The 27,971-nt window shown below is 37.7% G+C and overlaps 2 protein-coding genes across 6 annotated transcripts in view; both read left to right on the top strand.

Moving 5' to 3' along the window:
- Nucleotides 1-27,489, top strand: part of CBFB (core-binding factor subunit beta) — a gene marked incomplete at both ends in the record, with an annotated part of 60,744 nt that extends 33,255 nt beyond the window's left edge. For 2 of the 5 annotated variants that reach the window (XM_079722889.1, XM_079722886.1), the window contains 3 exons: nt 3,053-3,169; nt 13,106-13,201; nt 27,410-27,478. In XM_079722889.1, coding sequence (XP_079579015.1) covers nt 3,053-3,169; nt 13,106-13,201; nt 27,410-27,478 — 282 coding nt within the window. Of the gene's footprint in view, nt 1-3,052; nt 3,170-13,105; nt 13,233-27,409 lie in introns of all 5 variants that reach the window. The other 3 variants (XM_079722885.1, XM_079722888.1, XM_079722887.1) reach the window with 3 other exon arrangements.
- On the top strand, nt 3,435-4,790 carry LOC307066430 (protein-serine O-palmitoleoyltransferase porcupine-like; the record flags this gene model as incomplete). Its single annotated transcript, XM_079723585.1, has 1 exon — nt 3,435-4,790. The coding sequence occupies exon 1, from the start codon at nt 3,438-3,440 to the stop codon at nt 4,788-4,790; it is 1,353 nt and encodes a 450-aa protein (XP_079579711.1). The 5' UTR covers nt 3,435-3,437.
- Nucleotides 27,490-27,971: the final 482 nt, after the last annotated feature.

The following is a 27,971-nucleotide window of genomic DNA, read 5'->3' as shown; positions in this document are numbered from 1 at the left end:
TTTTACCTTATTTCCAAAAGAACACAAAACGTGAGGCTGCAGTCATTTTTAACTTTCTGTGAAGTCTTAAGCACATCCTCTGATATTTTACTTTTAGATAAGCAAGCTTTGTTATTTTTGTGTGTGATTAGCTGAATATGTACCCATTTTAAAGGCTTTATAGAATTCTTTTTATATAAAACATTTAATTGTTCTAGGACAGTGGGTTTAAACCCTAGGCCATATTCTAATACATTTTCTTTTCACAGTTTGAAATAAACCATCACTATTTTCAGTGAAAAATGTCTGAATGTTTAAATGACATTATTAAATTACATTACAAAAGGCCAAACTAAGAGAGTTTTATTTTCTTCGTACTTCAAGGTTTGGTATTCATGCATGTATGAAAGTGCCAAGCATTTACTTTGAAGGTCTACACATAAAACTGTGTTTATTTAAATGTGAACAATCTAAATAAATCACAGGATCATCTAAATATTTTAAATTACAATTCCAGGCACTAGCCTTGATTATGAACTGTAGCCATTTTCTGAACCCATTTAGGAATTTTCCAAAGCAGATCAGTGGTTTTCTTAGTCATGAGAAAACTTTTATAAAGAAGTAATAAATCAGCTGTTTACAAGCTTGGTAATTTCGTAAGGAAGATATTTTTTGACTATGGAAGTTAATATGAATAAGCTAGATTATGGAATCTTTGAACCTAAAAGATGTAAGTCATTGATGAAGAATATAGAATCTGATCATGAAGCTGACCTTTCTCTGCTATTAGATGAGGATTATCTCTTTGTTTAGTGTGAGAATTTAAAATAATGAGGTAGGTTGATAAGTGAAATGCTGTGCTCCCGATTGTGTAGCATCCCCTCCTCTGTTGGAAAGAGTATAAGTGGGAATCTTGATTAGTAGGTGTGGTAAGTCAAGTTATATTGATAGGCAATTCAGAGGGTTATTTTAGGTTTAGTGAGGTACTGAATATGAGGTCGTCACAGTTACTTGTTCAACTTAGGTGCATACCAGTGGAGTTTTAAATTCACAGTGTGGGAGGGAATGAGCACTTATCAGAACAGAAGGAAATGTGTGGTTAAACGGTTTCAGCTATAACTGTAAACTGTTTCCCTTGGTCCAAATGGGAGGAGAAATGGAACCTTATGTTTTTGGCGTTTTTTCCAATATCAGTAGAAATTGATTCAGCATGGTTTATTGGGGCCCTTAACAGGAAAAACAGTTGTGTTTACTAGTGGAGGGGAATAACTTAAATATGCACTAAGAAGGCATAAGTCCTCTAGGTTTTATTTTACAGGTGTCTCAGTAGTCATTTTTGTTGCATATTTATAATTACTGACATAATTAATAATTTAATAAGTTATTTTTATTAAACCTCTGTAAAACAAGAATGCCTCATGATTTTTTTTTGTTGAAGAAACTGCTGAATTGTGTAAAGAAAAAGTTGATGCTTCCAGCTTTTTCCTCAAAATGAGAAAATGCCTTACTGACTATATAATTATAGGTAATAAATAATGCTAATTTTAGCTCGCAAAAACACTGGGATTATCCGAAGAAAATATATTTGGTTTAAGCAGATGAAGAACCTTATTTATAAAGATATATTGGATAACCTGGAATTTTGAAAACTCATTGAAGTCCTGCATCCTCTGCATTTAAAAGATCTTGTTAAGGCAGTAAATGATAAAAAAAAAAAAATCTATGCTAATTTTTATTCAGAAGCCCTTGTTAAATGAGGTAGAGAAGACCTAAAATAACAATGTTGAGTTTTTTTCTTTTTTGAAGTACTTGTTAGAATAAAATGGTGTTATGATGAGGGAGATTGTAAGAACTAACAAATTTCTCTTTTCTTCTCTTTTATATTTTCTTACTATATCACAGTAAAATACTCACCTCAAGATGATAGCATTAGCACCTTTCCTTTCTTGATGGATCCTTAATTGCTCTTGAGAACAACTATATTTACAGGCAATATGAAAATTAATTTGGTGATCAAAAATGAAACTGATTTAAATTTGGAAATCATACCTAAAGTAACTTTTGCTCGAGCGTTATTTACTTGAAACAGAAGAATTCTCTTATGTTTAGTATGCATAAATAAATGTTGTATCAGTTAAGGTTCTTTGGCTAAAAGCGGTAGAAATCAACTCTGGCTAACTTAAGTAAAAAAAGAAAGAAAAACAGCATTACTTACCAGGAATCTATGAGGTAGCTTATAAAACTGAAAGGAAATATGAAGAACCTGACCCTGGGTGGCTCCAGGTATCCAAACAGGGAGAAACAGTGCGTGCTCTCTTCAGGGGCTAGTGAATTCCAGTTGTTGTACATCTTTATGTCTTCCTACTCAAGATTCAAAAATTAAAGCAAAGTACCTGATTGTCCTAGCTTCAGCTGCAAAAGAAACAATGTCACTTCAAGTATCACCTTACTACAGTTTTTACAAAATCTGTAAAACTTCCTTTTAAAAATAATCTGGAGGGACTTCCCCGGTGATGCAGTGGATAAGAATCCTCCTGCCAGTGTAGGGGACACAGGTTCGAGCCCTGGTCCAGGGAGATCCCACATGCCGTGGAGCAACTAAGCCCGTGCACCACAACTACTGAGCCTGTGCTCTAGAGCCCGCAAGCCACAACTACTAGAGCCCGCGTGCCACAACTACTAGAGCCTGCATGCCACAACTACTAAAGCCCACACACCTAGAGCCCGTGCTCAACAACAAGAGAAGCCACCACAATGAGAAGCCCAACTGGAGAAAGCCCACGCACAGCAACGAAGACCCAACACAGCCAAAAATGAAAATAAAATTAAATCTTTAAAAAAATAAATAATCTGGAAAAATTGTGACTAGAAATGAAATCCTGGTAAACCAGATTAACTTAATTTATAGAATATGGTCAGAGGCTATGCTTTGTATACTTTCCTACAATTCTTAATTTTATAATTGTATTTTTTTTTCCCCCAAAAAAACCAGTTTTCATAAGTAAGTTTATCCTTTGTTTTTTGTGTGTCTGATGGCTTATCATTGGTTTTCATCCTTCTTTCTGTGTCTTAGGTATATTTGAAGGCTCCCATGATTTTGAATGGAGTCTGTGTTATCTGGAAAGGTTGGATTGATCTCCAGAGACTGGATGGTATGGGCTGCCTGGAGTTTGATGAGGAGCGAGCCCAGGTAGGGTGACTTCAGGCTTTACTGACTGTGGTCCCTTTATTTACCCCTAATCTTGCCTTTGTCTGGAGATCTATTTTACCCAGTCTTTAAGAGTAAGTATACAGTGCTGCCCTGGGAGCCGCAGCTGGTCCCGGCCTTGCAGCTTGCGGGGGAGGCTGCCCGGAGGAGGCGGCGACAGTGGTGGCAGTGGTGTGTCCCTGGGCCCCTGGACCGCAGCTTCTTTACTGCCAAGTCTATCCATCTGTTCATCCATCCGTGGGGGTCCACAATGGCCACCTTCAGCCGCCAGGAATTTTTCCAGCAGCTCCTACAGGGCTGTCTCCTGCCTACTGCCCAGCAGGGCCTTGACCAGATCTGGCTGCTCCTTGCCATCTGCCTCGCCTGCCGCCTCCTCGGGAGGCTTGGGTTGCCATCCTACCTGAAGCATGCAAGCACCGTGGCAGGTGGGTTCTTCAGCCTCTACCACTTCTTCCAGCTGCACATGGTTTGGGTCATGCTGCTCTGCCTTCTGTGCTACCTCGTGCTGTTCCTCTGCCGACATTCCTCCCATCGTGGAGTCTTCCTTTCCGTCACCATCCTCATCTACCTACTCATGGGTGAGATGCACATGGTGGACACTGTGACATGGCACAAGATGCGAGGGGCTCAGATGATTGTGGCCATGAAGGCAGTGTCTCTGGGCTTCGATCTGGACCGGGGCGAGGTGGGTGTAGTGCCCTCGCCTGTGGAGTTCATGGGCTACCTCTACTTTGTGGGCACTATCGTCTTTGGGCCCTGGATATCCTTCCACAGCTACCTACGGGCTGTCCAAGGCCTCCCGCTGAGCCGCCAGTGGCTGCAGAAGGTGGCCCAGAGCCTGGTGCTGGCCCTGCTGTGCCTTGTGCTGTCCACCTGTGTGGGCCCCTACCTCTTCCCCTACTTCATTCCCCTTGATGGTGACCACCTCCTTCACAAGTGGCTGCGAGCCTATGAGAGTGCTGTCTCCTTCCACTTCAGCAACTATTTTGTGGGCTTTCTATCTGAGGCCACAGCCACGTTGGCGGGGGCTGGCTTCACCGAGGAGAAGGATCACCTGGAATGGGACCTGACGGTCTCTAAGCCACTGAATGTGGAGCTGCCCCGGTCCATGGTGGAAGTTGTCACAAGCTGGAACCTGCCCATGTCTTGTTGGCTAAATAACTATGTTTTCAAGAATGCTCTCCACCTCGGGACCTTTTCAGCCGTGCTGGTCACCTATGCAACCAGCGCCCTCCTGCACGGCTTTAGCTTCCACCTGGCTGCGGTGCTGCTGTCCCTGGCATTTATCACTTATGTGGAGCACATCCTCCGAAAGCGCCTGGCTCGGATCCTCAGTGCCTGTGTCTTGTCGAAAAGGTGCCCACCAGACTGTTCACACCAGCATCGTTTGGGCCTGGGGGTGCGAGCCTTAAACCTGCTCTTTGGGGCCCTGGCCATCTTCCACCTGGCCTACCTGGGCTCCCTGTTTGACGTTGATGTGGACGATACCACAGAGGAGCAGGGCTACAGCATGGCATACACTGTCCACAAGTGGTCAGAGCTCAGCTGGGCCAGTCACTGGGTCACTTTTGGATGCTGGATCTTTTACCATCTCATAGGCTGAGGCACGTCTGTGGACCCTCACAGCTCCCTCAAGAACCCTCCTCTGGGTGCCAACTCTGATGGGGGATGAGGGAAGGCCCTCTCTCTAATTTTTTTTTTTTTCCTGCGGTACGCGGGCCTCTCACTGTTGTGGCCTCTCCCGTTGTGGAGCACAGGCTCCCGACGCGCAGGCTCAGCGGCCATGGCTCACGGGCCCAGCCGCTCCGCGTTATGTGGGATCTTCCCAGACCAGGGCACGAACCCATTGTCCCCTGTATCGGCAGGCGGACTGTCAACCACTGTGCCACCAGGGAAGTCCTAATTTTTGACCCTCTTTTTTGACCCTCTCTCCATTCTTGACCCCCCCACCCAGTACCCCTACACGCACACACACACACACACACACACATGCACGCACGCACACGCACTTCCATCCATGGGCCTCCCCGCCTTCCTTGTCTCTTTTTATATATAGTTTGTTGTTATCAAATAAAGTTAGGAAGTATTTTTTTAAAAGTAAGTATAGAAAGTCTCATGTTCTCATAATATTGATGAATTCTGAAGAGATTGAGACCCAAATTTTGGTCCTGGTTTGGGGAAAGTTTTTCCTTCAGTGGTTCTAAATTGCACTGGATTACCACTATGTGCTTAGTGAGGAGTTTGGCAGATTCTCTCTCCAAAAAGCAGTGATTAAACTTAACAAAATTGTAAACAAACAAAAACCCATTTAAGGTCTCTGGAAATTAGCCAAAGGACATATATTGAGAGGCATTTATTCAAACAAAGCTAGTGAATTTCAGTAAGAACAGTGATAATGTGGCAGTTTAGTCAGGAGCTGCTCCCATCTCCCTTAGCTCTGTGGTTCCTCAAGTTCTACCCTGGGCAGGCAGGACAAGCCATGAGGACTGGCAGCTCTGCTGTCCTGTCAGAGGGAGCTGACTTTATTTAGAGTAGCATTTGGAAAAATACATGTCCAAGGCTGTTATTGAAAACAATAGCAGTCTCTGTGGCAAACAATTGGAGAAAGCTAATGTTTCAGGAAGCAACAAAATGGCAGACTAGCCAGAAGTTTAACAGGGAAATCTAGGGAAAGAGATAGCTAAAGTAAGCCTTATTGAGATCACACTTAACCTCTCATGGTCCAAAAGGCTGTGTACATGTGCAAGGCTACACCTGTTCAAGAGAGGACAGAGAGAGCCCTTGAAAGCTGCTAGTCCCTGGCTGAATACAGGGTAGACTGATAAACTCCTTGCACTTTGAAAGTAAGCCACACACAGATCCCATGGCAAAGGATTAGAAGCCTTCTGACTCAAGGTGTTTAAGCAAAACCTCTGACCAGTCACTGGCTGACCACTAAGTTATGCTGACCCAGGGGGAACCCCCTAGAAAGCAAGGCTTAAAAAGAAAAAAAACTAAGCAGTGACATCAGAGGCTGCACACTGCTGGGGAAACAGACTCCACACAACTAGGCAAGTCACTAAGTAGACAAACAAAAAACAGCAACAACAAGCTGGAGGCAGGGGTCAGAAGTCAGAGTTGCTACAGTATATTATCTAAAATATCCAATTTTTAACAGGAAATTATAAGACATGCAAATAAGCACAAAAGTGTGACTGATAACTCAGGGGAAAAAGCAGGCAGTAGATACTCTGCCTCAAATGATGGTTCTTAGTGACAAAAGACCTAAAAGCAATTCTTTTTCAGTGTGTTCAAAGAACTAAAGGAAAATTTCTTCCTTTAAAGAATTGAAGGACAATTATGACAGTGACTCATGAAAGACAGAATATTAATAAAGAGATCTAAATTTTTTTAAAAAATTAAGTAGAAATTCTAGAATTGAAAAGTACAATAACGGAAATGAAAAATTCACAGACTCAACAGATTTAAGCTGGCAGAAGAATTAGTGAACTTGAACATAGATTAATAGAGATTATCCAGTCTCAAGAACAGAAAGAAGAAAGAACAAAGAAAAATGAACAGTATCAGAGATTGTAGGACACCAGCACGCAGACCAACATATATGTAATGGAAGTCCTAGGTGGTAAGGAGAGAAAGAAAGGGGCAGAAAATATATTTTAAGAAATAATGGCTGAAAACTAAATTTGATGAAAAATACTCATCTCCATGTCTAAGAAGTTTAATGAACTCCAAGTAGGGTAAACAGAAAGAAATCCACAACTAGGTACATCATAGCCAAACTGTTGAAAAACAAAGAGAATCTTAAAAGCAGCAAGAAATAGCCCTCATTACATGCAAGGGAGCCACAATAAGATTAAGAGCTGACTTGTCTTTTGAAATTATGGAGGCCAGAAGATAGTGTGATGACATATTCAGAATGCTGAAGGAACATGTCAGAGTATCTGATTATTAGCGGGTGTTAATTTTTTCAGTTGTTTAATACTAATACTCTTAATAAAGTTAAAATAATGGCAAGAATAAAAAGCTCTCTTTTTGTTATTTGTTATTCCCATTTTGTTCACCATATATAGAAATATAGGAATTTTCTTCTTAAGAGATCAAAAAATTAAACCTTCCTAGTAAAAAATTCAGGTTCAAAGTTAAAATTCTTAAGAAAGAATCTCTGCTACCTTGATTTCCACAGGGATAAGGAATACCCAATTCCTTCAGAAAAATAGTAAATAATTGGCAGTTTAGAGGGCTGTTTCTGTAAGCAGATTGAATTTATGTAAGGGTGAATTTCAGATTGAGTTGACTTCTAAAACTGAAATATTTTGTTAAAGTGATAGGTAAAAATTTAAAGTTTAGCCCACAGTATTTTCCATACTGAGAATTTCCCTGCTTTGTTGCCCTGGTCCACAAATTGGGCTTTATCACTATAAAGTAAGTACCATCTGTTGTCATAGTAAACTAATATAATAATAGGTCTTACATAATATAAAAATTTTAAAGCAGGGGATACCAACCATTCAGTCAACTGTCAGCACTTCTCTGAGGCTTTCCCCATCCCCCAGTCTTCTGGAAGATAGTAAGTGTAAAGAGGCAATGAAGTATAGAAGTTAGGAGTAGGCGCTTCATGGTCGTGTAATTATGATTCCTGGCCCCACCACTTACCAGCTATTGTGGACGGCATGTTTGTGTTCCCCCAAAATTCATATTTTGAAGCCCCAACTTCCAATATGACTGTATTTGGAGATAGGACCTTTATGGGGTCTGTTAAGGTTAAATGAGTCCTATGAGTGGGGCCCTGGTATGATAGGATTAGTGTCCTGATAAGACATGCACAAGGGAGCTAAGCTTGCTCAATCTCTCTCTCTGCCATGTGAGAACAAAATTCCCCAGTAGATGCTCGGGTACCTGGTAGGCTAAGAGATAAACAGAGGATAGTCACAATTACATTTTTTAAAATTAAATTGTATCAGTATTTCAACTGAAATATTTTCACAGGTGTTGTCTTTTTGCCTTTGTTCAGAGTACCTTTGACAAACGTTGGCAAGGATGCGGAACAACAGTTGGTGTGGTGTTTGATTACATAAAGTTGACACAACATTTGGCAATAAATACTAAAACTGCACATGTGTATACCTATGATCCAGCAGTTCTGTCCTGAGGCATGGTATGCAATGGGAATGAATACATATATATTCATCAAAAGATAGGTACTAGGACATTGTAGTGGCATTATTGGTTAATGGCCAGAAACTATAAACTGCCCAAATGCCCACTAACAGTCAAATGGATAAATTGCATGTTCATAAAGAGAAATACAATGAAAATGAAAAACTACAACTAGCATACCAATATGGGTGAATTTCACAAATACATTGAGTGTATTAGAAAAGCACATGGTATATGAATCCATTTATATAAAAGTACAAAAATAGGTAAAACTAATAATACATGTTGTTAAAAGGAAGGATAGTGGTTTATCCTTGGGAGAGGAGGGTAGTTCCTGTAATGGAGGAGAAGATGACCTCTGAGATGCTGGTGCTGTTCTGTTTCTTCATATGGCTTTTAGTTACATGGAAAGTTCAGTTTCTGAAGATTCATCAAGCTATCTTTTAGGACAGTGCTGTCCAGTAGAATTGAAATGTGAGCCACATTATGTAAATTAAAATTTTTTAAAAGCCACATTTAAAAAGGTTTGAAAATTATTAATTTTTATATTTTATTTATCCCAGTATATCCAAAATATTATCATTTGAACATAAAATCAATATAAATATTTATTGGGATATTTACCTGTTTTGGTAACAAGTATTTGAAATCCAGTGTGTATTTTCCACTTACAGACTCAAATTAGCAACATTTCAAGTATGCAGTAGTCACACGTGGCTAGTGGCTACAGAATTGGACAACACAGCCTTAAGATATGTGTACTTTTTTGTATGTGTAAATAGTTCAATAAAATGTTATAAGTTTCCCACAAATGAAGATATTTCTGAGTATAATTGTATAAACTCAAAATTGAATCATGTTTGCTGATTATACTTTCATTTCTTTATTTTCTGTAATTTGTAGGATAAATTTCAGTGTTGTCTTTATATGTTCAATTTTCAATAATTGCAATTCTCTAAAAGCTTGAAAAACTGAAAAATTTGGTGCTTCACTATTGAATACTTTAATCAGAGATTTCCAACTAATTTTGAACAAAATATAACTGAGGACTCATTTACAAAAAAACAAAAGATAAATGCCATTTTAGGAACTAGGTTGATTTCATAGAAGTTCTTAAAAGGCTCAAATTTCTAAAATCCAAAGTGCCTGTATAATGTCATGTGAATTTATTTGTATTCAGCATCAGCTTTGTCACAGAAATTTTATAGTTCAGTCACTTTATGGATACATAAATATATTTGTAATTTATGCAACTCTAATGTCTAAGTGATTGGTAGAATACCTCACTACTTTGGATAAGAATTGTTTGGATAACAATTATGAATTTCATGTGTACCACAACTAATTACTAGTAAATTTCTATTTCATAGTTTTAAAAATTCACTAAGAATGTTATTTTTTATACAGTGTTTAAATGTTTGCTCCACCAACATTTGTATTTGTATTATCAGTTTAAGAACCAATAATTTATCTTCATTTTTGTACTTTTTAAATTAGCAGTCCCAAAAATATGTTTCACCTTCAATATAATGACCTTCCAAAAGTTCTATTTTGATTCTATAATATGATTAGAAAAATTGAACCGTATTGGGTTGAACAGATTTTCTATTTGAAGTACCTAATGACACTGATGTAAAACTGGTATCCTTTAGCTTTTTGCAGGGTTTTTCTGTCAGCAAAGCCAACATATGAACAGCTTTGCTTTTTGTATGTTGACGAGAATGTGAGTGAAAATTTAGAAGAGTCGTTTGATTTAAATAAAAAGTTATGTTTTACAGAATGGTGTTAAATGTACCGTTTGCAGCTGCACATGTTAAATTGTCGCCTTTGAAGTATATGTTGATGCTTCTTCAGCAGATTTATTTCTTTTGGTTTTCATGTGATCAGTGATATCATTCTGGTCCCCACAGAGAATAGGAAATGTTGTTATTTTGTACAAATTATGCATTCATCATCAGCTTTCTTGGAAGCGAATTTGATTCTTAATTTTTCATAAAATATATACTTCTGTTTTTTAAATTTATTACACAGAAAGGTAAGTATTACCAAACTGTAAAATAAATATAGTTGTAGATTTAGCAATACAATAAAGACAAAATCAGTGTAGCAAGAATGGTTAAGAATAGTCTCTATGAGAGCACTGCTAGGTCATTATTTACCACATGGGTTTCACGAACACCCAGCCACCTTTTATGATGACCCCACCTGACTACTTTGTGCAGACTGTGGTATAGACTGTGGAGTAACAGGCTAGTATAACAAGTAGCTGGTGGGGACTGGAGTGCTGAAAGCCTCCCACCACCTGAGTCTGGGTAGGGTTATTTGTCCCTATCCATTTGAGCACGCTTTATGGGTGAATGTATAGTTTTATCAGTAAGTACTCTTTATGCTGTCCTTGAAAGGGATGTGTTACTTAAGTTCGCAACAGGAAAGGATCAGGATAACACTGGATCACTGATCATCTTTCAGATTTAACCATTTAAAGTGCAGACTCTGTTCATTGCACATACATTTCACATCTTACTAGAAAAGACCAAGATAGAAGCTGGAATTATAGAGTAGAGAGCTACCAAATCTCTCTTAGCTTATTTTACTACAAATATTAGTAATAATACTTTTTTTAATTTTAATAAGGTAAAAATCTATGTATTGCTAGAATACACATTAGTGGCTAATAACTTCCTTAGGGAGTTAGATTACATCTTGTGTTATATGCTCTCATTTCATCTTGTAATCCTTTACTATACTCAGTCACAACTGATAATTATATATTGATTTTTGTAATTATTTGTTCATTGTCCACCTGCCCCTCTAGAACAGAAACTATAAGGAAGAGCACCATTTGCTCCCACACATTGTATGCATGGCACCCAGCACAGTGACTTGGGCATAATAAAGACTCACGGAATATTTGTGGAATAAATCAAAAAGTGGATGAATGCACAGGACAGAAGGGATATCCTGTTATCAGCAGACCTGTCCTGGTTGATACCTAATCAAATAAGAGAAAGTCCTTGGCATTTGGGAGCAGTGTTCTTCTGCAGGTGCCTGTGGCTTATGTAGTACATTCTGAGAATACAGTTGCTATTTATAGTAATGTTTAGTCACTTGTAAACTTTACATGTTCACAAATGCTTATAAAATAATAGCATTTATTGAATGTTGTCAGGTAGTGCACTTAAGCATTTTTATATGTTATCTCATTTAATCTTGAGACGTAAGTATTACTACTACGTGCATTTTACATGTGACTTTACTGAGGCTTAGAAAATGAAATACCTTGCCCTGGGTCGCAGAGCTAGTAGATGCAACATAAGAATGGAGACTTGATCACACCTTTCACTTTTGTTTAAGTTATAGACCTTGTGTCAGTGAAAATTGCAAGCATCAAACAACCCTACTAACAGCCAAATAAAGGATTTATCACACAGAATAAGATATCAACAGTATGCAGTTCAGGCATTTATATTATCAGGAGCTGTGGGTCTTTTCATTTTCCTGCTGTACTGTGCTCAGTGTGTGGCAACATCCCCAGTATTATGTTTGCAAGATGGTTGCTGTATCTCTGGTCATTGCATCGGTTCCCAAGAAGAAGGAAAGGTGACATGTCTCTCAAATGACTTTCTCAGAAGGCCCATTCATTGACTTGCACCTCTATATCATTGGCTAGAACATAGTTACCTGGCCACCCCTTGCTGTAATGAAACTAGGACAGTGAATATTGATGACTTTTTTGGCATTGTTTTTGATATTTTAGTTTCTTCAAGTGTGCCATTGAAAATCCTAGTGTTGAGAAGTGCGTGACTGCAAATCACACACTTGAGCATCCTGTGCAGTAGACAGCGAGGGAGTTTTAAGTTGGGGAATATTGTGGTCAGATTGTGCTTTAGAAGGCACGCTCTGATAGCTGTGTTTTGGCTTGGGGGATGACAGAATGGAAACAGGAAGAGACTTTGCAGTAATTTGGGTGAGAGATCTTAGGTTCCTGAACTAGGAAAATGTAGGAATGAAAAGGAGCCTAAAGATTCAAAAAATAGGAGGTCAGATGGATAGGATTTGGTGGTTGATTGGCTCTATGGAGACGGGGGAGAGTGAAGTGTCAAAGGCAGCTCCGGTTCTTGGCCGAAATGAGTGAGTAGTGCCACCATCCAGACTAAAGAAGTGTAAAGGGAAAGTTTAAATTGGTTACCTTTTAGACACAAGAAATTTGAAGTATCTGGGTTTCCTTCAGATCTTTATCCATTAGTTGGGAAAGGATTAGGATTTGTTATATGTTACAAATAAATTTTTCTTGATAATATCCCTTGGAATTTTCTTTTTGTTGTCTAGAAGTTTCTAACATTTGTACAGTCGATTCTGTTAATATTCTCTTTTATATTTCTGGCTTTAGAATCATACTTAGAGCACCTGGCCTGTCTTATCCCCACACTGTAGAAGTATTTAATAATTTCTTTTTCCTTATACTTCTATGTTTTAAATATTGACTTGATCAGAATTTTACTTTGCTGAAGAGGATGAGGTAAGGACAGAAAGGGAAGAGCATTTTCAGTTGTTAGAATATAACTGAACACGATTACTATTTCCAAGGTGTTATAATAGAACATGAAAATACTGATGTTTTCTTTAAGAAGTTTCTCTTTTTTTATGGCTTTGATGTTTTGAGAAATACTCTGCTGTTTATTTCTTTCAAAAAAGACACCCCCAAATTTTTTTTATTATAAATCAAAATTAAAATATCTGTTTCATATATTCTTATGACAGCAGGAGGATGCATTAGCACAACAGGCCTTTGAAGAGGCCCGGAGAAGGACACGTGAATTTGAAGATAGAGACAGGTCTCATCGGGAGGAAATGGAGGTGAGAGTTTCACAGCTGCTGGCAGTAACTGGTTAGTACTTTCCCCCAAACTCTCAGGCTCTATTTGTGATGTTTGTGCATAATGATTTTAAATAGTTTAGTAGTTCAATGTCTTTCATTTTTTAAAAGTTGTACTCTGTGACTTTGTGTTTATTAAATGTAATTGCTATAAAGAAAGTCTTAATTTTAAGGTTGTACATGAATTCCTCATTTATTGGTCCTCAAAAAAAATATTTACTATCATGTATATTTTCTATTAATTGATTGATCCAAATATCTTACCTCTTTTTTCTTAATTATCTTTCAGATTATATGTAAAAATTACCTTATGTTATCATAGGATACATATTTTTAGAACATTATTAAAATTCTCTGGGAGTAACATTATTTCCCACTTTTCTATAAATATTTGTCTTGATTTTGTAACATTATAATTTTCAGTCATTTGTATAGTCTCTTCACTAGAGGAAAATTTATTTTCAAACTACTCAAAGAATGGAATTAACCTAGACTGTATTTCTTTTAACCTTTTTATGGTAAAGTACACACCAAATCTACATAAAAAAATATGTAGCTTAATTATTAGAATGCTAATAACACCCTTATAACCATCCAGGTAAAAAAAAATAAAAATGTGACAGTTACCCCAGTAGCCCCCTCCATGTGTACATCTAATTATGACCTTTTCCCTCCCTTCAAAAGTAATGATTTTCTCAATTTTTATAGTAATCACTTCCTTGTGTCTTTTTATAGTTTTATTATCCATGTCTACTTCAGTCTTAAACACTCAAATTTAGTCTTGTCCAGTGTTTAAATTTGATATGACTATCAACGAAATAGAATAATTTCCAGGCATTAAAAAGAGTTCTGGAGATTGGTTGCACAACAGTGTGAATGTGCTTACTTAACACTACTGAACTGTACACTTAAAGGTGGTTAAGATGGTAATTTTTATGTTTGTAATTTTTCCACGTTAAAAAAATTTTTTAAGTCATTGTTACATAGTAGAGAAAATGTTTTTTCATTCACTAAATTATATGTACACTATTTAAATTAATGTAAAAATGTGTGTGTGTGTACACAAAGACAGTGGTTAAGAGCCCAGACTCTAGAGCCAGATGGCAAGATCTGAATCTGGCTCTGGCACTTTGTCACCTCTGACAAATTATTTCACCTTTCTGTGGCTGAGTTTCCTCATCTATAAAATAGGGCTAATTGTGCCTATCTCATAGGGTCATTGTAAGGATTAAATGAGTAAATACATGTGAAAGCACTTTTAGAGAATGTGGCACTGACTAGGTGTCAGCTGATATTATTGGTATTATTTCATATATATGTTAAAATATTTTTTAAAAAATAAGTGAAAAAAAATCAAGCCTACTTAGTGGTTAGTGTATGAAATAAAATTATTATCTTTTAATGGTTGATATTTCCCTTTGTCAATGAGTGAATTGATTTAATAGGCTGATAGCAACTGATGATGTCCCCAAGAATACTTTCTAGCTAGGGGAAGGAACAGGAGGGATATAATGCAATACATTTTTTTCTTTGAAGCTTTTACTTTTTTTTTTTTCCTTTGGCCGCACCATGCGGCATGTGCAATCTTAGTTCCCCAATGAGGGATCGCACCCGTGCCCACTGCAGTGGAAGCGTGAAGTCTTAACCACTGGACCTCCAGGGAAGTCCCTGAAGCGTTTACAGTTCTTGTGATCAAACTTCCCATGGCATTTTCTTTGAGAATCCTGTATCTGTAATAGTAAGAAGTTTTCGAATGTGTAATATGCATTTGTTAGCTTATACTTCTGAACCTTCTTGCTCATGCTGTTCGTTCCCTGACTGAGAATTTACTTTTCTACCCATTCAAGGCCCAACTTAAATGTTATCTGTCAATCCCTTCTCCAATCTTCTTAATCATAATTAGCCCTTCTACTTTGTCGTTTCCAGAGCACTTCTCATTTCTATCATTGTTCTTATTGAACAGGATGTTAAAACAATTATGAAGTTGTCTGTACTCCACCATAGTGTGATCACCAGTGTAGTGGGGCCCCTGATTTTTTGACCTCCACATTACCCACCACAGTGTTTTGTACATTGCATTTAGTTGTCAAATGGACAGCTTCAAAAAATACCTCCTGGGCTTCCCAGGTGGTGCAGTGGTTGAGAGTCCGCCTGCCGATGCAGGGGACACGGGTTCATGCCCCAGTCCGGGAAGAGGCCCGTGAGCCATGGCCGCTGAGCCTGCGCGTCCGGAGCCTGTGCTCCGCAACAGGAGAGGCCACAACATTGATTGAGAGGCCCGCGTAACGCACGCACGCGCGCGCGCACACACACACACACACACACAATAGCTCCTACTCTGCCTGTCTGAAAACTAGAGCCTGTACGTTACAGTAGAATAATACATGTTAATGGTCTCCAGAAAGATGTTTAAATGTTTATAATTTGTTGGTTTATATTAACTAGGTAATTTATTAAGTAATGAACTCCAACTGTGTTGTGCTAGATTCTGCATTAGGGACTAGGAAATATATAGATGAAAATGCATGGTTTCTGTCCTTGAACATCTGTCAGTCTTGAGGGAAAATAGATGTATAAACAGATCATTGCAGTCTGCTTTAGCAGCACCTGTACTTAAAGGGGAACAGTGGCAGTGCAGAGGAAGGAGCACTTACATCTGCCTCTGCCTGGGGGATTCACAGGAGAATATACTTGCAGGGATTTGAAGGAAGAATGTGAGTTTGCCAGCTACACAAGCTGGGGAAAGCATTCTGGACAGAAGGAACAGTGTATGCAAAGGAGTGAAGGAAAAAGAGATATTGTCATGTCAGAGAACATGATTGGTCAGTCTTTCTAGAGCAAGCTAACATGGCTTTAAATGAATATAAGAATTGTTTTATAAAAAGTGCTGTTCAGCTACATTATATTTGAAGAATAACTATTTGACAACTAATGGAACAATTAGGAGTTTTTTTATATGATTTGCTTTAAATAAAATTCTAGATTAGTTGAGGCTAAGAATTATCTTCTCTAAAATGTTAATTTGATTATTATAAATAATGTTACTTGAAGAAAAACATTTTGGTGTGTCAGTTTATATGTGCTTATGTTTGTATTTGTGTATGAACAAAAATATAGTCTGGTGATAGAGGTGTCAGATAATTTGTTGCTCAGATAGATTGTTTCTAGTGAGTTTTATGTCAGTGATTGAGCACATGGGCTTTGTAGTCAGGCGTAGTTGAGATTCCTGGTCCGTTAATTGCTAACCTCTCTTAAGTGCGTTTTCTCTTAGAAATTGTTGTGAGAATGAAATGGGAAAGTGCTTATAAGGCACTTAGTGTGGTGCTTGATATGTGTATGCCTTCAGTAAATAATAGCTCTAAAGTACTTTAGCACTAAAAGCTCTACCACAGTGCTGGTTCAAGTTAATTGAATTATCTGGCTAACAAGAACATTGTTCTCTAAGGTGTATCAGGGCACTTTCCCTGCATTATGACCTAGAGCATAGAGAAGATGGTTAGATTTTCATCAGTGATTTAAGATCCATAGTCCCTTATGGCAGTAATTTTAAAAGTTCTCGTAGAGAACTGTTATCTGGAAAATTGGGCTGGAATCTGACCTCAGAGCTTGCACTGGCAGTCTCTTAGGGGAGTTTTGGGTATGCATGTCTTTTGGCACTGTGTGCATGTGTATTTTGCTTCTCTTTAAAAAAAAAAAATCATGACAGATTCCTAATGTCAGCTTATTTCTTGTAGTTTACCTCCTTTTTCCTAAAAGGGGAACACTGGGGGTGAATGTTGCATTTTTTCCATTGTAATTCAAACATCTATAAGGGGATCTTACAAAATATAATTGAACATTCTTTTTATTTGTTTTTAATTTTGTTTTTTAAAAAGTAACAATTTTATAAAAAATGATTTTCTTACACTAACCTGGGTAAAATTCTTATTATATTTGAAGAAACTGAGACTCTGAGAAAATTTAATTGACTTGCTCTCTTTTGAAATAGTTGGTTAATGAAAGGGGAGGGTGAAGACTTAAACCATCTTCCTAAGCAGAAGTTCTCCACATATACAGCCCAGCACTGGGAAAAGAATTTCCACATCACCCATAAAGATGATTAAGTTGAAAAGTAAAATCTGCCAGAACCAGAAGAAGTTAGAAACCATTTTGCCTGGAAAAGAAAAAACTGAGGAAGAAAAGAATAATAATGGTTCTCGTGGGTGGTCCTGATGACTGACTAAAGACAAGGGCCAAGGAGCAGTGGTAACTCTTGGGTGGCAGTAACCCAGTAAATGGTCCTTGGAGGCTTAAGATCCTGGCAGCACAGAGGCTTACGGATGTCCTACCCCTGTTTGGATAACCTCTGAGGCCTCTAGCCCTGACATGCTAAACTTGTAACAGTGGTGCTCATGAACATTTAATGTGTGTATCTGATTAAGGTTACTCACAGTGGGAAGCAGAACTCCAAGTGGTTTTGGTTTTCCCCAGTGTCTTTTAACCTGAAATCAGTTCTAAAACTCCTTGAGTGATTACTTTTCATTGTTTATCTTTTATACCTTTTGAATTTTGTATCGTGCATCTGTTACCTATCAAGAAGAGAAAAATTGTTGCTAGTGTTAACACAGAATGATGAAAGCAGAAGATTCTAGAACTTGCTATCTGTTTTCTCTGACGTATAGGCAGTTTTTAAAAATGTGAAATCCTGTCTTCGTTTGAAATTTATACAGAACCTTAATGTATAAAAGAGCTTAAAGGGGCACTGCTCTGGGTGAAGCAGGAGTAGGGATTATTCTGGTCCCCCTCTAGAGTCCCTGGAATGTGTTCAGGAAACGCAGTAACTGGCAGAATGTAACTTGAGAACCTTTGAGGTAGTAGATGAGGATGAGGCTTCTAATAAATTGCCCTGGTTTTGAGTCCTAGCTCTACTTGTTGCCATGTGGCATTGGGAAAGTTGCTTATCCTCTTGACCCTCATCTGTAAAATGGAGCTAACACCCTACCTCCCAGGGTGCTGCCTAACTCAGTATCTGACATTTAAAATGGAATTCATTGGAAGCTAGTTCCTTCATCCTCTCTTTTTTTTTTTTTGCGGTACGCGGGCCTCTCACTGCTGTGGCCTCTCCCATTGTGGAGCACAGGCTCCAGACACGCAGGCTCAGCGGCGATGGCTCACGGGCCCAGCCACTCCGTGGCATGTGGGATCTTCCCGGACCGGGGCACGAACCCGTGTCCCCTGCATCGGCAGGCAGACTCTCAACCACTGCGCCACCAGGGAAGCCCCATCCTCTCTTTCTATGCACCTTGGCTCACAACGTATCTGGAGTGGCAATAAAGGCAGGCATATCCTAACTGTAGACTCTGAAAGTCAAAGATATGTTGCCAAGCTATTTTATATCCTGGTGTTTCTTTCTTTCTTTCTTTGTTTTTTAACAATAGTAAAGGATCTTGAACTTTTCTGGCTTCTCTTGGGGTTGGATAGTGACAAGGAGGGGGTACAAAGAGGGAACTTCCCACGTTTGGTGATATTATATTTCTTGATCTGGAGGCTAGTTACATGGGTGTGTTCATTTCCTGAAAATTCATCACTCATATATATGATTTGTACACTCTTCTGTACTTTAATAAAAAGTAGACTTTAAAAAAAATAATAATCTCAGACATTTCTTCTGTAAAGTGTCTGCCTGCCCATTGATATCTGTTGCCACATAGAAGTGGCCCAGTGCCTTTCTACCTGAGAATCTTACCATTATTTAAAACTGTTGACCTGTTATCCATGGCAGTCCTTCAGGTTACACATCTCTATAACTGTAATTCCAGTACCTTACTTTGGGATTTTGTGAAGGAAGATAGAGGCTAATAAGGTATAGACTGAGTGCTTTCGTCATAAATAAGTTGGAAAGATACCTCTGTCATCTGTTATAGCAGCTCATACACACTCTTGGTGTGTCTAGGGACTACCTTCAGCTTCATTGGCCTCTTAACCTAAAACTGTGATACAGTACTGTTGGCTCTTAATTCAGCTGCAAGGTGACAGGGTGCTGAAAGAGATTTTCTCTCTGTCATTACCTAGAAAATGCTTTCATTTGGTTAGGTTATAAAAGCGTTAGCAAATAAATTGTTATCTTTAATGTCAGAGAATGGGTAAATAATTATTGCTTATTCTGCTATAGGCAGTTTTAAAAGTAAAGTTCAGTAAATCATATGAGAATTTTATGTGGAGACTATTTGGAAATAAAAACAAGCGGAAGACTGTGGTTTTTATATTTGTGTTTTGTATGTTTTTGGAGCCTTTGATTCTGTGTGGTCCAAGAAAAAAAATCACAGCCTCTATTTATTTTAAATTCCCACAGACTTCAGTTTTCATATCACTTAACTCTACCGACACTTTTATGTAAGGACAAAGGAACATAAATGTCTGTCTCTTCTGGGCCTTCCTGAGGTGTGTTTTAGGTATAGGCAGCAGATGAAAGTGAACCGAGAATATGAACTCAGACTAAGAATGAGAATCGAAAAAAAAAAAGAATGAGAGGGCTTCCCTGGTGGTGCAGTGGTTAAGAATCCGCCTGCCAATGCAGGGGACACGGGTTCGAGCCCTGGTCCAGGAAGATCCCACATGCCGCGGAGCAACTAAGCCCGTGTGCTACAACTCCTGAGCCCGCATGCCACAACTACTGAAGCCTGTGCACCTAGAGCCCTTGCACTGCAACAAGAGAAGCCACCAAAATGAGAAGCCCGCGCACCGCAATGAAGAGTAGCCCCTGCTCGCCACAACTAGAGAAAGCCAGTGCAGAGCAATGAAGACCCAACTCAGCTAAAAATAAATAAATAAATAAATTTATAAAAAAAGAAAATCCTATTAAAATATAAAATTTTAAAACAAAACAAAAAAGGATGAGAATCGGAAGAGGATTAACGAGGACAAGGATTCTAGGTCTGCTGCTCCCATACTAAGAGAAAAACAAGGTCTTGGTTTGGTCTCTATCATAAGAGATGTAGGTTTTATTAAAATTTATTTTGTTTTAACTTTATTTTAGCCTGTAAAAGTTACTCTTATCTGCAGGATGCAGATTTTTTTTAACATTTGAAAAGTTCATACAGATAAATTGGGAAATTATGAGCAGCTTTGTTGTGATAGCAACAGCATGAATGCATACTATGTGCCAGGCAGTATATGCTGCAATATTTGTTTTATACTTGATTCTTAAGTGCTCTTATAAGATGTATCTCAATTTTGAGGAACTGAGGCTGAAAGAGGATAAGAAGCTTGTATAAGCTCACATTGCTAACTTGGTAGAGCCACCCTAGTCCAAGCCTGGAAATGTCAGTTATTTCCACTATCTCTTTTATTTTAAAATGCCACCTTATATTTAAAGTTTTCCTGAAGTTGTATACTTTGTAAGAACTGTATTTTTTGATGTGCCTGTTAGACCAGCTCTTGCAGTCTACTTATCTGACAGGTGTTTATGATTGTCTGCTCACCTTGTTTTTACGATCTTAATGAGTTTGGAGAAATTGCATTTCTTTCTCTCATATTAGGACTTAAAATTTCTACTTTGTGTCTCTTCCAGCCTTAGCAGTCAGGAGAAATAGCAGTGACTTAGGAGGCTGACATTAATGCTAATTGGAAGTTAAAGGTTCGTCCTTTTAGAGTTGTGAGTTTGTGTTCTCACTGCCACCACCTAACTCTGAAACCTTGGAGGAATCATTTAACATTCTTGGTCTCGGGCCTATCATCTGTAATGTGAGAGTTGAACTGGATCTCTATAAAGTACTGTGCTGCTCTAAAATTCTGTCATGCCATGTTCTGACTTTTAGCCAAGTGTCAAACATAAAGTGATTTGCACATTATCTGGATACAGTATACACTCAATAAATTGGATTTCTTTTTAGTTATTAGGGCATTTTCTCATGAAGAGTTTTCTGCAGTTTGATGATCTTGATAATAAAAGAATGGAAATCAACCAGGTTTTATTCGTTTTCATTTGGGTAGCCCTGCTCTTGGCTACTTCTGCACAGCCCAGACCAGTAGGGAAAGCTCCAGTATCCGGTGAATATTTTTTGTCTCTTCATTTTGAACACATCCTATGACTGCCATCTAGAAACCAGATTTGCCATGTTTCTGGGTGATGGTATACTGAAAGAAAGAAGATAGGAGCGATTGGTGGTGAGGGGTCTGTAGTAAAATTTCTAGATTTTAATACTTACAAATATTAAAAACAGATTTGTATTCTGAACAGGCTCATGGGTGTCTGCTTTATATTAAAACCCTATTCTGAAATAACTGTTAATAAAAAGTTAAAATCAAGGGCCTATGTGGATTGACTGGGGAGAAAGAAACTAGAAATTACGGACTTTATGTTTTTAGGATAATCAAGTTCAGAGAGTTTCTTTGCCATCATCTAGTCTAGTTTGTTACTCACAGAATTCATTCTAAAACATCCAACCTCCATTAGAAAACTGCTGCAGTAGAAGGCACTGCTTCCCAAGGCAGCGCATCCAGTTGTTGAATTCCAGTCCTGTGGAAGCTATTTCATTAACGTAAATGTTTCTGTATTTGTCTCCTTCATATAACAGCCCATACATCTTCCTCCCTAGCATTAAATTTCCTCCCAGTCTCCCAGCTCTCTCATTCTTCCCTCTTCTGCTCTCATTCATACTCTTTCAGACTTCCCTTATTTTTTTTATCTTTGATTCTCCTTCATAGTGTCTTCGTTTACATCTTCCTCATTCCTTCTTTACAATGTAAATAGAAATGAAAAACACAAGTAAATAGCAAAACAACTTTTCTTTCCATGCTTTTACCAAAAATATATTTTAAACAAATAAACCCATGGCAACCTCTGCACAGCCCTGACCAGTAGGGAGACCTCCACCTGCTGATGACTGTTTTTTTGTCACTCATTTGGAGTCATCCCATTATTAAAATAATTTGAAAATTACTCTTATCCCAAGACAAAAGCTGAAATATTCTTTTCACAAAGTATTACTGGTAGGTTAGTAGTAATTTATAAATGTATAATTAGGATTGATTTTTCTCAGTGTTTCTTCATTGCTCAGCCCCTTTCTAACCTTCATTGACTGAAACCAGATGCTTATATCACCATCTCTTATTTTGCAGAATTGATCAGTTCTTACATTACATTTAACATTGATTCTGTATGGAACATAAATTGTTTTCCTAATGCATATGCATTCCATAGCTCTTTCAGTCTGTACCCATGCAGCATAACATTAACCTGATTAGTTAAATGAAAGGAATGTGCTAAAATTTAGTCAGCATGCAGTCTGCTAATAAATAGTTAAGATTTGCTAGAGAAATATATCACAGTTTATAAGAAAGACCAGGGAAGTTAGTGTTGGGTTTTATACGATTTGTTTGAAAGTGAATAAAGCTGTGTCATTTCTGTCTAAACAACATTAACCCTCTTGAGAAATGATGATGTAACTGGAGCTTCTGACTAAACATGATTTTACAGTACAGGTGTGACTCGTTAAGCTGTTTCTTTGAAGGTCAAGGATGCTCTTTCTCTAATTGTTTTAGATATTAACCATTGAAATCAGAACATTTCTATTTTTGGTTAAATTTGTTTCCAAAAACTGACAGATAATGGACAATCAATTGGTGATAATAATACATAATTCCATTTAGCTAAGGATTGCACAGGTAATTGCAGTTAGTCCCAGTTGCTGGCATATAACAGAGGTGGCTAAAACAAGATCCACATGAACGATGATGGTGGCTTGGACTAGGGTAAGAGTGGTAGAGTTAGTCAGAAGTGGTCAGATTCGGGACATATTTAAATGTAGAGATGTCAGAATTTGCTGTTGGGTGTGAGAGATGTTAAGAGGTTTCTGCCCTTAGTAACTGGTAAAATGGAGTAGCCTTTATCTAACATAGGAAAACTGTTGCTGAGGGAACTAGGTTCTGTATACAAACAGATGTTTGCTTGACTGACGTTTGTAGTCACTAGAGAACACTTATAAAAGAAAGATGCATTGGAATTTGTGAAAGAGACTGAAAGTAAATATTATGTGTGGATTAAAGGGGGGCAGTATGTTATTTTAAAACTTTATATTAGCAGAGAGTGTCATGCACAGTATATTAGTTCTTAGATGTTCTCTATTAAGTGATTTGCCATAGTTTAAACAGAAAGGTTTATTCTACAGTGAAACTTGAAATCCTCAATGTTTATGATTGTCAAGCCTCTTAGTTGTTAAGTATTGTTGTAAAGATACTTCTGAATATATAAGTGCACCAAGGATTCTAATATACTTCCGTTGTTGCTTTTGAGACAATACTTTATCCATAGTAATTCTGAAATTTTATTTCTTGAGATAGAGATTCCTAGTTAAATCCAGTTGGCAGAGATGGAATTCAGTGAGAGATGAAATTCAGTATTACATTTTTCAGTCATATAATTTATAGGCCATATACTTCTGTGTGACTCAGTTTCTTTATCTGTAAAATGGATAAACAATAGCACCTATGTTATAGGTAGTTGGCAGGGATTAAATTGGTTCGTCCATGGAAATTGCTTAGAACAGTGCCCAGCATATAGTTGGTGCTCAATAAATGTCAGCTGTTTTTTTTAATTTTTATTTATTCATTTATATATATTTTATTGAAGTATAGTTGATTTTTTTGCTATTATTGGTGTTAAATTTATTTTTTAAATGTCTTAATATAAAATATAACTTGTTTATTGGAAAAAATAACATTTGGTAACTATCAGTTTCCTAATCTGGTATTGGAATTCCTTTGTTAACTTTTTTTTTTTTCTGGTTGTCTCACAATAATTTTTTTTTTTGGAGTATAATTGCTTTACAACGTTGCATTAGTTTCTGCCGCACAGCAAAGTGAATCAGCCATATGCATACACACATCCCCTCCCTCCTGTACCTGCTTTCCCCCCACCATGCCACCCAACTAGGCCATCACAGAGCACCGAGCTGAGCTCCCTGTGCTATACAGCAGGTTCCCGCCAGCTATCTGTTTTACACCTGGTAGTGTATTTATGTCAAACCTAATCTCCCAATTCATCCCACCTTCCCCTTCCCACCCTGTGTCCACACATCCGTTCTCTACATCTGCCTCTCTATTCCTGCCCTGCAAATAGGTTCATCTGTACCATTTTTCTAGATTCCACATATATGCATTAATATATGATATTTGTTTTTCTCTTTCTGTCTTGCTTCACTCTGTATGACAGACCCTAGGTCCATCCACATCTCTACAAATGACCCAATTTCATTTCTTTTTATGGCTGAGTAATATTCCATTGTATCTACGTACCACATCTTCTTTATCCATTCATCTGTTGGTGGACATTTAGTTTGTTTCCATGTCCTGGCTATTATAAATAGTGCTGCAATGAACATTGGGGTATATGTGTCTTTTTTTTTTTTTTTCCCACTGTGTTGGGTCTTCATTGCTGCATGCGGGCTTTCTCTAGTTGTGGCGAGCAGGGGCTACTCTTCGTTGCGGTGTGCGGGCTTCTCATTGCGGTGGCTTCTCTTGTTGCGGAGCACAGGCTCTAGGTTTGCGGGCTTCAGTAGTTGTGGCACACGAGCTCAGTAGTTGTGGCCCGCAGGCTCTAGAGCACAGGCTTAGTAGTTGTGGCGCACAGGCTTAGTTGCTACACAGCATGTGGGATCTTCCCAGACCAGGGCTCGAACCCGTGTCCCCTGCATGGGCAGGCAGATTCTTAACCACTGCGCCACCAGGGAAGCCCTGTATGTGTCTTTTTGAATTATGGTTTTCTCTGGGTATATGTCCAGTAGTGGGATTGCTGGGTCATATGATAATTCTATTTTTAGCTTTTTAAGGAACCAACATACTGTTCTCCACAGTGGCTGTGTCAATTTACATTCCCACCAACAGTGCAAGAGGGTTCCCTTTTCTCTGCACCCTCTCTAGCATTTATTGTGTGTAGATTTTCTGATGATGGCCATTCTGACTGGTGTGAGGTGATACCTCATTGTAGTTTTGATTTGCATTTCTCTAATAATTAGTGCTGGTGAGCATCTTTTCATTGTCTCTTGCCCATCTGTATGTCTTCTTTGCTGAAATGTCTGTTTAGCTCTTCTGCCCATTTTTTGATTGGGTTGTTTGTTTTTTTGATATTGAGATACATGAGCTGTTGGTATATTTTGGAGATTAATCCTTTGTTGCTTCGTTTGCAAATATTTTCTCCCATTCTGTGGATTGTCTTTTGTCTTGTTTATGGTTTCCTTTGCTGTGCAAAAGCTTTTAAGTTTAATTAGGTCCAATTCACTTATTTTTGTTTTTATTTTCATTACACTAGTCAGTGGGTCATAAAAGATCTTGCTGTGATTTATGTCAAAGGGTGTTTTTTCCTATGTTTTCCTCTAAGAGTTTTAGTGTCTGGTCTTACATTTAGGACTTTAATCCATTTTGAGTTTATTTTTGTGTATGGTGTTAGGGAGTGTTCTAATTTCCTCAAAATACTAGCAAACAGAATCCAACAACACATTAAAAAGATTATACAACATGATCAAGTGGGATTTATCCCAGGGATGCAAGGATTCTTCAGTATACGCAAAACAATCAATGTGATACACCATATTAACAAATTAAAGAATAAAAACCATATGATCATCTCAATAGATGCAGAAAAAGCTTTTGACAAAATTCAACACCGATTTATGTTAAAAACTCTCCAGAAAGTGAGCATAGAGGGAACCTACCTCAACATAATAAAGGCCATAGATGACAAACCCACAGCAAACATCATTCTCAATGGTGAAAAACTGAAAGCTTTTCCTCTAAAATCAGGAACAAGACAAGGATACCCACTCTCACCACTGTTATTCAACGTAGTATTGGAAGTCCTAGCCACAGCAATCAGAGAAGAAAAAGAAATAAAAGGAATACAAATTGGAAAAGAGGAAATAAAACTGTCACTGTTTGCTGATGACATGATACTATACATAGAAAATCCTAAAGATGCCATCAGAAAACTACTAGAACTAATCAATGAATTTGGTAAGGTTGCAGGATACAAAATTAATGCACAGAAATCTCTGGCATTCCTATACACTAACAACAAAAGATCAGAAAGAGAAATTAAGGAAACAATCCCATTTACCATCACAACAAAAAGGATAAAATACCTAGGAATAAACCTACCTGAGGAGACAAAAGACCTGTACTCAGAAAACTATAGAACACTGATGAAAGAAATCAAAGATGACATAAACAGGTGGAGAAATATACCACGCGGATTGGAATAACCAATATTGTGAAAATGACTATACTACCCAAAGCAATCTACAGGTTCAGTGCAATCCCTATCAAGTTACCAATGTCATTTTCCACAGAATTAGAACAAAAAATTATACAATTTATATGGAAACACAAAAGACCCCAAATAGCCAAAGCAAGCTTGAGAAAGAAAAATGGAGTTGGAGGAATCAGGCTCCCCAACTTCAGACTATACCACAAAGCTTCAGTAATCAAGACAATATATGGTACTGGCACAAAAACAGAAATATGGATCAATGGTACAGGTAAGAAAGCCCAGAGGTAAACCCACACACCTGTGGTCACCTAATCTATGACAGAGGAGGCAAGAATATACAATGGAGACAAGACAGCCTCTTCAATAAATGGTGCTGGGAAAACTGGACAAGTACATGCAGATACAGTTGATTTACAATGTGTTAATTTCAGGTATACAGCACAGTGATTCAGATATATATATATATATGTATGTATATGTATACTTTTCCCTTATAGGTTATTACAAAATACTGAGTATAGTTCCCTGTGCTATACAGTAGGTTCTTGTTTGTTATCTGTTTTATATATAGTAGTGTGTAAAATGTCAGCTAGTATTAAAAGGGAAAATGGGAAAGTTTGCTTCTAAGGTGATTGGATCATGTGTTCAAGTTAAACCCTTTATTCCCAAAGCTATAAATGTAGGTTTGTTGCTCTTTTATCCACAGTACATATTTTGATAATGCTCTTTTGAATATAATGAGATTTTTTATTCTTGGTTTTTAAGGAAACTTTAACAAAATATTTCATACATAATCTAAATTGTTCTTTTTCTTCTTACATGTGGAGATACTGGCTGAAAATTTTTTTAATTGCAAACTTTTCTTATGGGCTACTGTAACATTTATTTGTTAGCACTTTGATTTTCAAAACACGTTTTAACCCTAAATTATGATTTTGTCTTTGCAGGCAAGAAGACAACAAGACCCTAGTCCTGGATCCAGTTTAGGTGGTGGTGATGACCTCAAACTTCGCTAATTAGTGGCACAAAAGATGTGCCCCCTCATCTTTACATATTCATTTCTAGTCTGCAGAAATAATTGATTAAAAGACCAGAAACTGTGATAACTGGAGGTACTACGGTCTATTTCTCAACCTTAGGCAGTAACAAGACATCACAACTGCCATGGTTTTGCACTATGATATAATACCTGCATTTCTAATTTTGTATGCATGTAGCCAGTAATTATTTGAAATTTTCCTCTATGCAAGCTGACCTTGTTGACATTATTTTAGTGAGTTGAAACTATCCACTTGTAAAGCTCTTTTTTTCCACCATTTTAATTTAAAAGTTCATGTCATTTTAGAACAGGTCAAGAAATTAAAATTTTTATCAGAGGGTTTTTTCCCCTAATCAGTTGCTCTATTTTTTTTTTTAATTTTAGATGTGTTGGTTATACAGCTTCATTTTAGATAAATGTTCTTGGTTTTTTTGTTTTGTTTCCCCTGTTTGCTTCTGTGTTCTTATAGT

Source organism: Hyperoodon ampullatus, assembly GCF_949752795.1.
Source record: "Hyperoodon ampullatus genome assembly, chromosome: 18".
In the NCBI taxonomy this organism is placed as follows: domain Eukaryota; kingdom Metazoa; phylum Chordata; class Mammalia; order Artiodactyla; family Ziphiidae; genus Hyperoodon; species Hyperoodon ampullatus.
Note: the sequence above shows the minus strand (reverse complement) of the source record. Positions and strands in the feature narration are given on the sequence as shown.